The 15799-nt window shown below is 41.7% G+C and overlaps 1 protein-coding gene across 1 annotated transcript in view; it reads left to right on the top strand.

Annotated features, from left to right (window-relative positions):
* mad1l1 (mitotic arrest deficient 1 like 1) overlaps nucleotides 1–15799 on the top strand; it is a 614071-nt gene that overhangs the window by 499344 nt on the left and 98928 nt on the right. The window contains exon 15 of the mRNA XM_070856648.1: nucleotides 314–404. Coding sequence (XP_070712749.1) covers nucleotides 314–404 — 91 coding nt within the window. The remainder of the gene's footprint in view (nucleotides 1–313; nucleotides 405–15799) is intronic.

The raw sequence follows: 15799 nt of genomic DNA, 5'->3' as shown, positions 1-15799 counted from the left end.
TGCAGCAGCTTGGTGTCTTCTCATAACTGTGCACTTGACATTAGAAACTTGTTATGGGTAGGTGTCGGGCAGGACTTGTGTTCTGCTGCCTCTACTTTTTTAAATTAAAATTTGCAAAATGTTCTGGCATTTACGTGGACTTTTCCTTTTCTTTCCTCTTTAATTAACTCTCTTTTCTAAATAAATATATATATTTTTTAAAAATCGGGTTTCCATTTTCATGCTTGTAATGTTGCTCATCAGCCAGCCTGATAACTGCGAAAGGAAAACAGACGGATCCACTGACTGAGGTTTCCACTCTGCTTTGTTGCAGGCAGAAGATTGAAGAGCTGGAGGCTGAGAGAAGTCGTCTTGATGAAGCGAACAAGACCTTGGAAATGAAGCTGGAGAGATGCACCCTGCAGGTACAGGCACGTGGGGTCTGGGAGGAGTGCACAGTAACTGCACATGCAGTCACCTACTCGGGTAAAGCTAGCAGAGGGAATCGCTCAGCAAGTGTCAGTAGAGGGAATTGCTCACTTTGGGTTGAACAGTAGAATTGTTTTACACGGGAGGTGGAGGATGAAAAAAGTTAGTGAATCACTTATTCTCAGAAGTTAGATGAGTACAATTTTATTTTATGCTGTTAGTTTTTATGATAAGGAATGCGGTAGCTGAAAGAGTGATGGAAGTAGATTCAATAATAACTTTCAAAAGGAAATTAGATAAATATTTGCAAGGCAAAAAATTGCAGGGCTGTGGGGACAGAGCATGGAGTAGGGCTAATTGGATCGCTCTTTCAGAGCTGGCAGAAACACGGTGTGCTGAACGGCCTCCACCTGTGTTGTAAGATTCTATGATTCTATTCTATGATTTTAAACCACTAACTTCATTTTGCATGAAAGGAACATATTTTCTGCTTCACATTGCACCTTTTATCATTGTTAAATATTACTTTGACTTTCCAACGAATTGCATCAAGGTTACGGTATTATCCAATAATTACACATCTATGCATTAAAAGTTTTGAGTCACAATTCCGACATCACATTTCAAAGTGTCAAAGTGTGTTTCAAAGAAAAAAGGGAAAGGCGGTCATTTCACATTGCTTTTTTACTGACCTGGAGCCAGAATTGTATAAGCACCTGCCCATCTGCAAACATCAACAGCAATGAATCTCCAATTGTCCTATAAAGTCTGCATTTTATACTGTGACCTTAAAGGGATTGGCCGGGTTAAATAACCTGCAGCTCAACAGTAGGATTTTACATTGTGCTTGAATGGCATAAGTTCCTGCTACTTACCAAGAGCACTGGCTGGGAGATCTGCTTGAACCTTACAGTATGCTTCAGCCAGCTTGACTAAATGGAGGCACCCCTAAGTCAAAAGCTTGAGGGTTCAAGCCCTACTCCAGGATGTGACCACATAATCGGTAATGCCAACCCCACCATCTCATAAATCATGAGGCAAACTTTTTTAAAAATCATGAGATTTGGTGAAATTATTAGTTCTATTTTTTTCCAAACATAAACCGATATAGATTGACGGTTTGTTTATAAACCTCAGTAGTGGCTTTATTTAATCTCTTAACAGGTCACTGCTCTTTACAAAAACTATGGGCGTAGAAATTAACCAGCCTAGCGCACGTTTTAACATGATTTTTTTTCACATTAAAACTGCTTTTTTGTTCTTAAAATGAAGTGCACAAAATTCCCCAAAGTTTAACAATGGCGTTTTCAAAATATCGGCGCAAAACGGATCCCCAAGGTGCAGTGCGAAAAAATATCACATCGCCTAAATCTGGCCGTTCAGCGAACTCGTACGCTGGTGAAAAAAAAAACACACGAGGAAAGCAGGCATTGCAGCCTCAGAAAAGTATAAAGATCTGCAAAAAAAGACAAGTTAAAGTTTTTATTTTTTCATTCCTTTGCAGCGATTACTCAGTTAAGAGTCTGGTAAATGTTTGCTGATTTTTGATTTTTTGTTTTTTGTAATTTTTTTATGTGTGTTTTCTCCCATCCCAGGGCCTGTATTTTTGCCGTTGATAGGCCTCAGGCTAAAATTGACACGATCGCGGTTTACGCCGCGAATCCTCGTGCAATGCTGTTTTTTAACGACAGGCGTATTTTGTGGCCAAATTTACCCCATTAAAAAATGGGGACATTTTTATTCTCATTTCTTCATAAAAATGACGTTTCTTATCAAAAAGCAACAGACTGGGGAATTTCTAGCCCGATATTACTGCATCTGAAAATGCTGTATAAAAAAACTTTTTAAAAATCCTATCCACTATCACCACGCTGCCATGCACCTCAGTTTAAGGTTACCATGACTAATATAAATTAGTTATAAGCATAAGAAATAGAAACATACGGCCCCTCGAGCCTACTCCACCATTCAATAAGATCATGGCTGATCTGATCATGAACTCAGCTCCACTTCCCTGCCCGCTCCCCATAACCCCTTATCGCCTTATCGTTCAAGAAACTGTCTCTTCCTGTCTTAAATTTATTCAATGTCCCAGATTTCACAGTTCTCTGAGGCAGCAAATTCCACTGATTTACAACCCTCAGAGAAGAAAGTCCTCCTCATCTCTGATTTAAATGGGCGGCCCCTTATTCGAAGATCATGCTCTCTAGTTCTAGTCTCCCCCATCAGTGGAAACATCCTCTCTGCATCCACCTTGTCAAGCCCCTTCATAATCTTATATGTTTCGATAAAATCAGCTCTCATTCTTCTGCATTCCAATGAGTAGAGGCCCAACCTACTCAATTTCCTCATAAGTCAATCCCCTCATCCCCAGAATCAACCTAGTGAACCTTCTCTGAACTGCCTCCAAAGCAATTATATCCTTTCGTAAATATGGAAACCAAAACTGCACGCAGTATTCCAGGTGTGGCCTCACCAGTACCTTGCATAGCTGCAGCAAGACTTCCCTACTTTTATACTCCATCCCCTTTGCAATAAAGGCCAAGATACCATTGGCCTTCCTGATCACTTGCTGTACCTGCGTACTATCCTTTAGTGTTTCGTGCATAAGTACCCCCAGGTCCCGCTGTACTGCGGCACTTTGCAATCTTTCTCCATTTAAATAATAACTTGCTCTTTGATATTTTTCTGCCAAAGTGCATGACCTCACACTTTCCAACATTATACTCCATCTGCCAAATTTTTGCCTACTCACTGAGCCTGTCTATGTCCTTTTGCAGATATTTTATGCTCTCCTCACACATTGCTTTTCCTCCCATCTTTGTATCGTCAGCACACTTGGCTACATTACACTCGGTCCCTTCTTCGAAGTCGTTAATATAGATTGTAAATAGTTAGGGTCCCAGCACTGATCCCTGCAGCACCCCACTAGTTACTGGTTGGCAACCCGAGAATGAACCATTTATCCTGACTCTCTGTTCTCTGTTAGTTAGCCAATCCTCTATCCATTCTAATATATTACTCCCAACCCTGTGAACTTTTATCTTGTGCAGTAACCTTTTATGTGGCACCTTGTCAAATGCCTTCTGGAAGTCCAAATACACCACATCCACTGGTTCCCCTTTATCCACCACGTTAGTTAAATCCTCAAAGAATTCCAGCAAATTTGTCAAACATGACTTCCCCTTCATAAATCCATGCTGACTCTGCTTGACTGAATTTTGCTTATCCAAATGTCCTGCTACTGCTTCTTTAATAATTGACTCCAACATTTTCCCAATCACAGATGTTAGGCTAACTGGTCTGTAGTTTCCTGCTTTTGGTCTGTCTCCTTTTTTAAATAAGGGCGTTAGATTTGCCGTTTTCTAATCTGCTGGGACCTCCCCAGATCCAAGAACTTTTGGTAAATTACAACCAATGCATCCACAATCCGTGCCGCTACTTCTCTTAAAACCCTAGGATGCAAGCCATCAGGTCCAGGGGATTTATCTGCCTTTAGTCCCATTATCTTACTGAGTACCACCTCCTTAGTGATTGTGATTGTGTTAAGTTCCCCCCTCCTATAGCCCCTTGACTATCCACTGTTGGAATATTGTTAGTGTCTTCTACCGTAAAGACTGATACAAAATATTTTATACAATTAAGCATATATATATAATTTTTGTTTTACTTAATTACTGTAAGAGCAGAAAGGTGCTTGGGTTCGATCCCTGGGTTGTGCTGAGTTACCAGATCTGAACTAGGGTGGCAGTGAGTAGCAATGTTACTATTGGTCTCAAAGCCCATTCCAAAAATCTCAATAGGTTCCAGCCTTGTTGCAGGCCCAGAGATTAGCGAGTCTCTCTTTATTTCACTGCCCCACATTCCTCAGTTTCCCCCCCCCACCAAAGGCCACGTGGCGTGCGCACTCTGCACTGATGGCGGCAGACGCCCCCTCCTGACTGCCATGAGGAAAGCCTCAGCTGTTGGTCTCTTTTCAACCGCGCGAGCCAGCCAGCTTCCAACCCGCCGATGCAGTCGGGGTCGCGGGCGGCTCCGCGAATCCACACAAGGGGAAAAAAAGGGTTTAATTTAAAGGAAGACCGTTGGCTTGAATCTCGGCCCATACAACGCACGCCGGACTTAGCAATTTATTTTCCCGCAGCCCTCAACTTGTTCTTGAACTCCCAGTCCGGCTGAGTCGGGGTCCCTTTATTTTATAAGCAATGTAGCGCCTTTCACAACCACCGGACGTCTCTAAGCGCTTTACAGCCAATGAAGTACTTTTGGAGTGTAGTCACCAATGTATCCTGAAAACAAAAACTCACTGAGCTAAATTATCCCAGAGAAGCTCCACCGATGAACTCGCCTAATGAACCACGCTGCAATGGTGTCGTTTATGTCCAACATGTGTGCACATGCACAGTATCTGGACTATTTCAGTGGGAACAGAGCGGAGAAAAAACAATGGCAATCATGGGAGACAAAATAGTTCGCGGCCCCCAGACCACCCCCTCCCCCCCCGCAACCTGCGTAACCGCAGCAGCCAATCATGACGATGTTTAATACAGAAATTAAAAAATCAGGAGTTTTACGAGGCAAATCGTGAGTTCGCAAGTTGGGGTGAATTTTCATTAAAAATTGCGTGTCTCGCAATTAAATCACGATCATTGCATAATGTAGGTTGATATTCAGTGCAGTGCTGAGGGAATGCTATATTGTTGGGTATGCTAACTTTCAAATTATATGTTAAATTAAGGCCCTGCTTGCCTCTTCTGGAGGATATAAAAAATTCCACAACATTCTTTTGAAGGTGGACAGGGAATTCTCCAAGTAGCCGAGGCAACATTTATCCCGTGGGTAACATTTATCCCGTAAGCAACACCAACAAAAACAAATGAACTGGTCAATCATCTCATTTGCTGTGCGCATAATAGCTGCTACATTTGCCTTCCAACAAGAGTGACCACACTTCAAAAGTAAATCATCTTGGAATGTGAAAAGTGCTATATAAAATGCAAGTCTTTCTTTTATATCGTTTGGGATTTTTGTATGCTGCATTCAGTATTTTAGGAATTTTCTTGTTTCATGTTGTTTCCTTTTAAACTACCAAGAAAGGTTTTGAAGCATTTGTTGGAAGTAAATTCTTTTACGGTCAAGTTGGGATCCAGCATTGCATTTGACTTGTGTTGTACCTGACCCTGACACTGTCAGTGCTATTGACAGATGAAAAGTGCTATTGACAGATGAAAAGTGCTAAATGTCGTTCTAGCAGTGCTATTCTTAAACCTGACGAGCACAGACACACATATAAAAAGAAATACATTATGACTGCTTTTTTATGATGATGTGTTCTCCGCAGGTAAATGTTCATTTTTGTAGACATTTAGAAAATCTTCTATTTGAGCTTATGACAGAAAAACAGTAGATTTGCTATGGCCCGTGACTCAAGAGGTCTATTGATTTTATCTCAACATCTATTAGGGCTGTATCTAATCTTTTTTTATTACCAATTCTCAAGGAAGAATTTGCTGGCAGTTCACATAAAGGGAGAAAAGACAGCACTTAGCTTCTCTGCCACTGAGCATTCGGGCACAGGCTTGTCGATGAGTATTTGTTTAATTGGTGAGCTAGTGTCAATGGATAAAAGGTAAAGTTATTGTGAAGTTGGTTTGGTAGCATGCAGCCCATCGCTCTCTATGATGAGGCGGATTCATATTAAATTCTGTGTAAGTGACGCAGCAGAAGCGCCTACATGTTTGATCTTGGTAGGTCTTGCATCTTGAACTGGTCAGTTGTTTAGGATTTGATTGTGTATGAAAGTTCCAGTAATGTGCAGATAAAAGCATCTGTTAGTTTAAAAAAATATATTTTTCAACAGTGTAGCAGCAGTTCCTATAAGTAGACTATGTCTTCTGCAAACTCGAAGGTGTACCTTTTCTAGATTCTATTCACATAAGAGGTTGGGGGGACAGTTGAACCAAGACATATCTTATTCTACATTATAAATTCCTACCTTCGCATTTATAATGTAAACTGCCTGTTAAGCATGGAAGGGCTCCACAAGACTGAGTACTGTGAACTAAAATTGATGTGACCTTAGTCTCTTTAATACAACTCCAGAATGCCCAAGCAGCATGGCAGACAACCTTTTATACTCCCTTGCACGAGGTGTGCAGGTGACCCTTGGGCCTCCAACAGTTGCGCCCTCTGGTGGCAAGTCTTACACAGTTACAATGTTTACATACATAACACTGCCTTTGTGCAAAAAATATCACACTGAAATTCCAATCTCACCAATTAACTGGAAGTGCGTGCAGACACAAGATTTTGAATAAATTACTAACGACAAGTTAGAAGGTTGTTGTTCAAGTCTCACTCCAGGGACTTGAGCACATAAATCTAGGCTGACACTCCAGTGCAGCGCTGAGCCCATCTTTGGGATGAGACATGAGGAGAGACTGGATCAACTGGGCCTTTATACACTGGAGTTTAGAAGGCTGAGAGTGGTTCTCATAGAAACATACAAGATTCTGATGGGACGGGGCAGGTTAGATGCGGGTAGATTGTTCTCAATGTTGGGGAAGTCCAGAACCAGGGGACAGTCTTAGGATAAGGGTAGGCCATTTAGGACTGAGATGAGTAGAAACTTCTTCAGTCAGAGAGTTGTTAACCTGTGGAATTCCCTGCCGCAGAGAGTTGTTGATGCCAGTTAATTGGATATATTCAAGAGGTAGTTAGATATGGCCCTCGTGTCTAAGGGGATCAAGGGGTATGGAGAGAAAGCAGGAAAGGGGTACTGAGGGAATGATCAGCCATGATCTTATTGAATGGTGGTGCAGGCTCGAGGGGCCGAATGGCCTACTCCTGCATCTATTTTCTATGTTTCTATGAGACGTCTGCTCTCTCAGGCGGATGTAAAAGATTCCATGGCACTATTTTGAAGAAGAGTAGGGGAGTTATCCCCGGTGTCCTGGACAATATTTATCCTTCAATCAACATAACTAAAAAACAGATTATCTGGTCATTATCACATTGCTGTGTGTGGGAGCTTGCTGTGCGCAAGTTGGCTGCTGTGTTTCCCACATTACAACAGTGATTACGCTCCAAAAGTACTACTTTAGCTGTAAAGCGCTTTACGACATTCGGTGGTTGTGAAAGGCGCTATAGAAATGCAAGTCTTTCTTTAACAGATCTCCCCTGCCATTGCTCACAGTGAGTCAGAAGTTTTTTTAAAAAAGGAATGTTATGCAAAGATGTCATTTGTTTAGAGTGTCAATGTCAGTTATTGTGTGTCATGCCTTGCGAATGGGAAATTCATGCGAGTTTCTCATCAGAATTTTGTAAGAATTGCACTTTTTTGGTGACTAAGACATGAATCAAAAGTGTCATTTCACCACTTTAAACCCACATTTGCATTTTCTACCAATACAGTGAGGACTTGAGTTTTAACCACCTCACCTCTTTTGAAGTCAGATTGCCAGAAATACTTCTACCTCATTGAATATTTTACTGTCTGTAACTTAAAATTATGCATGAGGTATCTAACCATCATGGAGTCTCCAGCCTTCATCTCAGTGGGCTCAGAAGAATTAGCATAATACTGGCTCAGATATACTTCTTGTTTCCTCTGAAGTTCAACATTTGGATGCAAGAAATAAAATGGGTCTGCCACGGATACGCAAAGTTTATCAAATGGAAGTGATGGATTCCTGGACTTCACCCGGATGCTCGATTCCACCGGCACTTGGGAATTCCAGGCACATGACAGCTCAAAGTGAAGAAGAAGCATTCAGGAAAGCATCGAACACTTTGAGTCTCTTCGTCGGGAGCACGCGGTAGTCAAATACAAACAGCGGAAGGAGCGTACGATAAATCAAGCACCACACCCATCTGTCCCTTCAACCACCACCTGCCCCACCTGTGACAGAGTCTGTAGATCCCCCATTGGACTCGTCAACCGCCTTAGAACTCATGTTAGTTTGGAAGCAAGTCATCCTTGTCTCTGGGGGACTGCCGAAGAGAGAGAGAGAGAGAGAGAGAGAGAGAGAAGAGATCCAACCCCATTTGTTATCGACCTTATCACAGGCCATTTTACCTCAAACCCGATTGTTTTCAGGACAAAGCAAGCATCAAACGTGTTTGCATAGCAAATAGCCTTGATTCCTGAATATGAAAGGCCATGGAGTTTTTTTGGTGAATGCAGGCATTTTCAGTTCAACCGTCTGTTGCAGGGAACACAACTTAGTGACTAGCCATATCTGATAAATAGAAATGTAATATTTCAATGTGAAAGATCTTCCACCTGTTGCAAACTGAATCCTTTGCTTGTCTGTGCCAAATATAAAAATCTTCACAATGGAACAAACTAGTTTTTTTTCAATCAAATGAAAGTACTGCTAATTAAATCGAAGAAACAAGCTCCTGAAAAATGAAAACAAGCAGTTGAGCTGTCCTTCCAACTTCTGCAGACCTGTCTTACTGTCTACGATGTACATATTATGAAGTATATCTCTCTAATGTTAACACCTCCAAGAAAATCCTTTCTTTTAAATCTTGCAAGTTTAATTTGCCTCAGGAAATGACTATCTAGGTTTTATCTTGGTTCTCTACATTATGCATGCCAATCTGCTGCAGACACCTTCACAGGTTCAGGGTGTCAGCTGCCCCCGTAAGCAGCCTGAGCATCTCATTTTTATGAGGGTTGGTTCATACTGTCTTATATCTACTTGCATGATAGTGATAACAAGGCGTGTATTGTGACCTGACCTGGATCTCCGTGTCTTTGCATGTGTATTTCTTCAATTTCTCTGATGGTGGATCATGTTAATGCTAGATGAAATCGTTGAGCTGCTTAATTCCACAGTAAGATGAATGTACAAAGAAATAGTTATGATCAGATTCAGTTACTTCAATTTATACAACCGTATCTTTGCATAATGACACTTATCATGAGCATGCTATGCTGTCCAACTTGTCTTGATTTGACTTAAACAGACCAACTCTTCTGCATTCTAATCTGTTGAGGCTGTTTTTTTTAGGGTTTTTGGGCTCAATTTTGACCATGACTTGCATCAGTTTTTTTTGAGCAAGTTTTTTCTGGCGTGAGATTTTTAAAAAATGCCACATTCCCCCAAAAATTTGCTCCAGAGTAAGTCAGTTAGGTACGATTTTTTTTTTTTAGTTTTTTTTTCAAAAGGGGCCGTTCCCAGACACTTATGCCACTTTTGGCCATTTATGCCACTTTGGCCAGCTAAAACTTACTCCAAATCGACTTAGGTCAGTGTATGTGGCCAGCTCTGAAAAACATTGCGGGCAGCTAAGAATTCGGCGCAGGTTAGTACATTTAAAGCACCAAGACTTACAAAGCACAAAACAAAGCCCAAAAAGTAATAAGCAATCAATCAATAACAAATTAAAAAATAGAATTCCTACCTTTATGCCAGAATCAAGTTTTTTTTTTTAAAGTCCCCCCCCCCCAAAAAAAACTTTCCTCCTCTCTCCCCGCCCCCCCCCCCCCCACACAATCAAAACTCTCCTCCTCTCCCCAGCCCACCCCACCCCCCCCACAATCAAAACTCTCCCCACTAAACAAAGCACAATCATCAATAAATTAAAAAATAAAAGTGAAGTCCTACCTCGGCCCAGGAACTCAGCGAGCCGGCCGGCCGGTGCGGGAGGCCACTCGGCTGGGGATAGGGTGCGGCGAACATCGGGCGTCCCTTTGGCCGGGGATAGGGGCTGCGAGCATCAGGTCCTGCTCACAGCCCGCAGGACACGCTGGGCGGGCAGGAGCATGCGCGCAGACTTCACTGCGCATGCACGCAGCTGCCGGCAGTGCTTTCTGCGCTGGGCTGTTGCTCCGCCCTCCCCACTTCATTATCTACGCCACGCTGGGACACCGGAGAGCGGGCAGGATGGGGCCACTTTTTTTCGGCGCTGTTTCCAGCGTGTAAAGTCGCGGCATTTAAGGTAAGTGCAGCGAAAAAAGGGTTGGGGAAAATTGGGCACATAGTCTCAGCAACTTCTCTGTTGCAAAAGCTGGACACTGAAGGGTCGATAACCAGAGGGCACAGATTTAAGGCGATTGGCAAAAGAACCAGAGGTGACATGAGTGAAATCTTTATTAAGCAACGCGTGGTTAGTAATTGCCTGGTAGAGTGGTGGATACAGATTCAATATTAGTTCAAGGAGGAATTGGATAAATACTTGTAGGAGAAAAATTTGAAGGGACATGGGGAAAGAGCGGGGGAATGGAACGAACTAGATTGCTCTTTGAAAGAGCAGAACAGACTCGATGGGCCGAATGGCAGCGTCCTATGCTGTACTATTGTATGATGCATGTTTGAGTTTGTCCGGTAATATCTACATTCACAAGTAACAGGTGTTATTTTTAACACCTAGAGGATTACAAGTTTCCAGTGATTACAAGTCTGGTATACTTCCTAGTTAAGTTATATGTGAAGATCAAATGAATGGTAGGTTTCTTACCTCAAGTACAGTCTTTCTCAATCTTCGAATAGAATTAACTTCCATATATATATTGTTCCCTCCCCTCCATTACTTCATCTTTCTTTGACGTGATGAAACTAAGAGTTGAAGGTGTGATTTTTCTCCCTCTCTCCCAGTGGGTGGACACATTTCCTCACTGTATTTGGCAGTTGAACTTTGTTCATAAAAAAAAATCATTTCCAAACATGATTGCTTCCAGCCACCATATAAAGTTGAGTGGGTAGCTTCACAGTGCAGCTCTGGATACAGTATTCTCAGAAATACATAAGGTACTGACTGTCCCTGGCCACATCTTCAATTTATTTGGCTTTCATTTCAATTTTCTTGATCAGAGAATGATGCCCTTGGAGTCATAATGTGTCCGTTCACTTCTGCTTAGACCAACCACAGTCCTGTAGCCTCAGGGCCCTGGTTTGCCTCCTTTAGTAGGTGAAGCGTCTCGCACATCACCACACTATGCTTCTCATACAATTGCCCATGGAATTTATCGCCTTATGTTCTATGCTCGCTGTCGAATCGGATCTGCTCAGTATCGAGGCCACTTTACCAGAGAGATCATGTTGTTTGCAGTTTCATTGGAAGGAACATCGGGATATGACTTGTACTTGCTTCAAACGGCCCAGTCACATTTCAATAGGGGAGGCAGATGCATACAGACACGCTGTAGAATTAATCAGACACTGTGAGCATAAATCATTTCTTTCAGTGTGGGGGGAATGGGAAATAAGCAAGAAAAACAATTGCAGTGAATTTGCTTTGGGATTCTGGAAGACACGGTAGGCGAGAAGAAACTTTACTCACTTTAGTAACTCCGGTTTCTCCTAAATGAGAGTGTTACACGCAAGACACTTTTGCCATTTGTTTTTCCACTACCTAGTTACTTTTAAAATAAAAATATCCATTGTACGAAATTACCTCTTAGTTTTGCACCGTTGCTCAGAGAGGTCAAAGGATGGCTGATGCTGGCAGGTTATTGATGGCCCAGTAGAGAGGGAGCTTTACGCTATTTTACAGTGCTACACCTGATCCTGAGCGTGTTTAATGTTGACAGTGGATACCTGAAATAGAAAAACAGTCCATTCCCAGAACTAACATCCATCACGTTAATAGAAATTCACTTTTTGTTTTAAAAATCTGCACGTGGATGATCCACTTTCAGAGAAGCCAAGTTTGCTGAGGTGAGTAACCATCTTCTCGGGATGTTCCTCCAATGCATTATTCACTAAAACGTTGTCCTCTATAAAGTGCTGTTCAGTCCATAAAACTCCACTAATAACAAATAGTAGCCAGTCATTAAGAGTGCCTTTATATAAGCTATACAATCCCCTCTCCCGTTGAATGCAAGACTTAACCTAGAAACCATTTTTACAACTAGAATGAAAAAAAACAGCTGGCTGTAGGTACAGGCCTATTCACAATACTAAAGTGTATATAATACAAACTGGCTTATTCAAAAAAAACTATGAGTTCAGAAATATATTGATGAAATAAAACAAATATTACATTACTAGCATGGAATTGGACATACACAAGCCATTACAGGTAGAACGTCCGTAATCCAGAAACCTCAGGACCGAGGCTGTTCCGTATTTCGGAACGTCTTTCCGACATCCCGAATCAGGAGTGTTATGCGATAAAAATTTGGCAACGAGTCGCATGAGTAGAAATTAGTGCAGGTGACCACATAAGAACATTATGTGTGTGCAGATATGTATGTGTATAGGTGTGTATATGTATTTGTGTGTGTGCATGCATGTGTATATATAATATATCTATGTACATAATATGTGTGTGTGTGTGATTGGCTACTATTGCTACCCAGTGTTTTAGTAATGTGTCCTTAAAAGAGGAACTGTTTTTTTTTAATGCTCCTGCCACATTCGTGATCATTTATTTTATTCAACTTTGTTATATGATTGGCTAAATCTGACAGTTCGTTCATAGCGCATCACAGAAGTGACCTTTAGTTGTATCCCCATAAATAATCACTTTGAAACGGTAATCACTAATGCTAGTAACCAAGTGATCAGTCATGACTATTATAGATAGATCTCTGACAGGCTTCACCCACTGAGAGAGAGATAAATGATCACCCATCACCTGTACAACTTATTGTGATTCTTATCTAATAAAATGTATTGAGCTTATTCCTTCAACAAACCAGCCACGTGTGAGAAATGTGTAATGTGAGTATTTGTAAAATGTAGTGTATTTTTTCCACTTAAGCCCCCTTATAGCTGTATATATTATACAGATATTGATTACACTCGTGTTTGAACTATTGACCCACCTTTGGGCATCATTACGCACGGTCACTGCAGAAACCCGAAGGTCAATAGTTTAGCCACTATATCTGTCAGCTGTAGTCAATATTTGTACAATAGATAGGGGGTGAAATGCTGAAAAATAATTAAAATTCCCAAGAAAATGGCTTACCTTAGAACTACAGTGAATTGCTGCTGGAGGTAGGAAGGATGTTGCCAATGTTGGAATTTATTTTCTTCCAGTGTAGCAAGCTTTCCTACTTGATTTGGATATTTTCCTTGACCCATTTAGTGAGCGACATTAATATCACATACTTTCTATTGGCTGTGCACAGTCTGATTTGTATTTGCTTTGTGTAGAGAGGTCTGGGAATTGCAGTTATAGGTATTACGCTGCATAGCTTGAGTTTGTGCAGGTGAATGAAGGTCATGCAGAGTGGAAGTTGTAATTCCTTTCTCATTCCTGCCTGTCCATGCCCCCCTCCCGAGTTCTCCCAGGTCAGAGCAATGCCACGTACAGGTTATGCTGCAACGTTGTGACAGTCAGTGCAACTGAAAGTGAGAGTTCCACAGCCTTGAATCAGCAAGAGGAGATAGTGAATAATGTCAAAACATCATCCCTGTCGTAAGAACATCAGAAATAGGAGCAGGACGAGACCATTCAGCCCTTCGAGCCTGCTCCGCCATTTAATAAGATCACGTTGATGCAAAGTCGAAAGCTGAGAAAAAAAGTATTTCTTGCGACAAAATGATGCATTTTTGTCTATGATGCGTTATTTATATAGAAGTGAGGGTGGATGGACTGGTCAAGATGTATGGCCTGCACTCTGAATGGTATGTGCTGGATAATTTGTGTTTCTTGGTTTCTAGAAATATAGGGTACATGACTGGCTTGGCAAATGGTGGTGACCTTATAAATAACTGGAATTGCTCTTGACATAAACTTAGTTGTTTCAGGAGCGTGAGGTTGCAGTCGCTTGATTGATGCCCCTTCCACTGAACTCCATATCCGTGGCCTCCACCTCAGGTGCACTGTGGCTGCAGCAGCTCAAGGAGAAGCCACACTATATCACCTTCCCAGAGCAATTGGGAATGGGCAATGAATGCAATCTTTCTAACATTTCCCACACCCCGTGAACAATGATGGGTGAGCTTGAGCATGGGTGAGTGTGTGAGGTTGGATGAGTTTCTGCGAGGCTGGCTGAATGTGTGTGAGGTTGAAGGAAGATGAGATTGAGATGCTGGGATTGTAAGCAAATTTGCATGTTGAATGATAACAGATGTCAATGTTTTATTTTTAATTTCATGTTTTGATTCATATACAGATTTATTAACCTGGCAGTGATGATCTCACATGCGATCTTTAGATCCCGACACTATTTTATTCAGTGCAGGAAGGATAATTCATTGAAATTCCAACAGGAACTGGCACATTCACACTCTGAGCACATTGTGATATAAAATATTCTATAACCTTAAGTGCATATAATCATATTTACAAATTTTCTACAATATTCACAACTTAATAGATAACCATCCCAGAGAATGTTACATCAAAAATGACCCCAGAACCAGCAGCAAGATAATATTCTGATTTAAAAAAAAAACATAACTCTGGAAATATTAACTATCTCTTTGGGGGGGGAAAGTAATTTTTTTAATTCTAAGGGGTAATTTGAAGAGTCAACGCTACATGCGAAGAGTCTTGCCCGCTGGCATCGCTTATCAGAAGTTCGGCGCGTGGTACCTAACATTAATTTTAATGGTTGGAACATCTTGGGCAGTGTCTGTGTCCCAGTCTCTGACAGATGCTGTAGGTGGATGAGGCTCCCTATCGGTAGCGCATAATGGCCCAATTACCCCTCTAATGTTAACCAGGGATCGGGGAGGAGACGACTTACTTCACGTGTCTCGCAATATTTCCACAGGTTGTATAGGAGGAATGTACATCTCCAAAGCTAAAACTCAGTATATTGGGAATTAATTATGCAGTTTCTATTTAAATGGGAAAGCAGGTCTGATTGCTTTTCTTTTCTTAGGCTAACATTTAAATACAGAACTGAGGGATAGCTTCATTGTCAGAGGTGTGGTCTTTCAGATGAGACATTAAACTGAGAACTTAAGAATTAGGAACAGGAGTAGGCCATCTAGCTCCTTGAGCCTGCCCCGCCATTCAACAAGATCATGGCTGATCTGGCCGTGGACTCAGCTCCACTTACCCGCCTGCTCCCCGTAACTCTTAATTCCCTTATTGATTAAAAATCTATCTATCTGTGATTTGAATACATTCAATGAGCTAGCCTCAACTGCTTCCTTGGGCAGAGAATTCCACAGATTCACAACCCTCTGGGAGAAGAAATTCCTTCTCAACTCGGTTTTAAATTGGCTCCCCCGTATTTTGAGGCTGTGCCCCCTAGTTCGAGTCTCCCTGACCAGTGGAAACAACCTCTCTGCCTCTATCTTGTCTATCCCTTTCATTATTTTAAATGTTTCTATAAGATCACCCCTCATCCTTCTGAACTCCAACGAGTGAAGACCCAGTCTACTTAATCTATCAATTAAGGTAACCCTGTCATCTCCGGAATCAGCCTAGTGAATCGTCTCTGTACCCCCTCCAAAGCTAGTATATCCTTCCT

This window comes from Pristiophorus japonicus, chromosome 15, assembly GCF_044704955.1.
Source record: "Pristiophorus japonicus isolate sPriJap1 chromosome 15, sPriJap1.hap1, whole genome shotgun sequence".
In the NCBI taxonomy this organism is placed as follows: domain Eukaryota; kingdom Metazoa; phylum Chordata; class Chondrichthyes; family Pristiophoridae; genus Pristiophorus; species Pristiophorus japonicus.
This window is presented reverse-complemented; position numbering and strand designations above follow the sequence as displayed.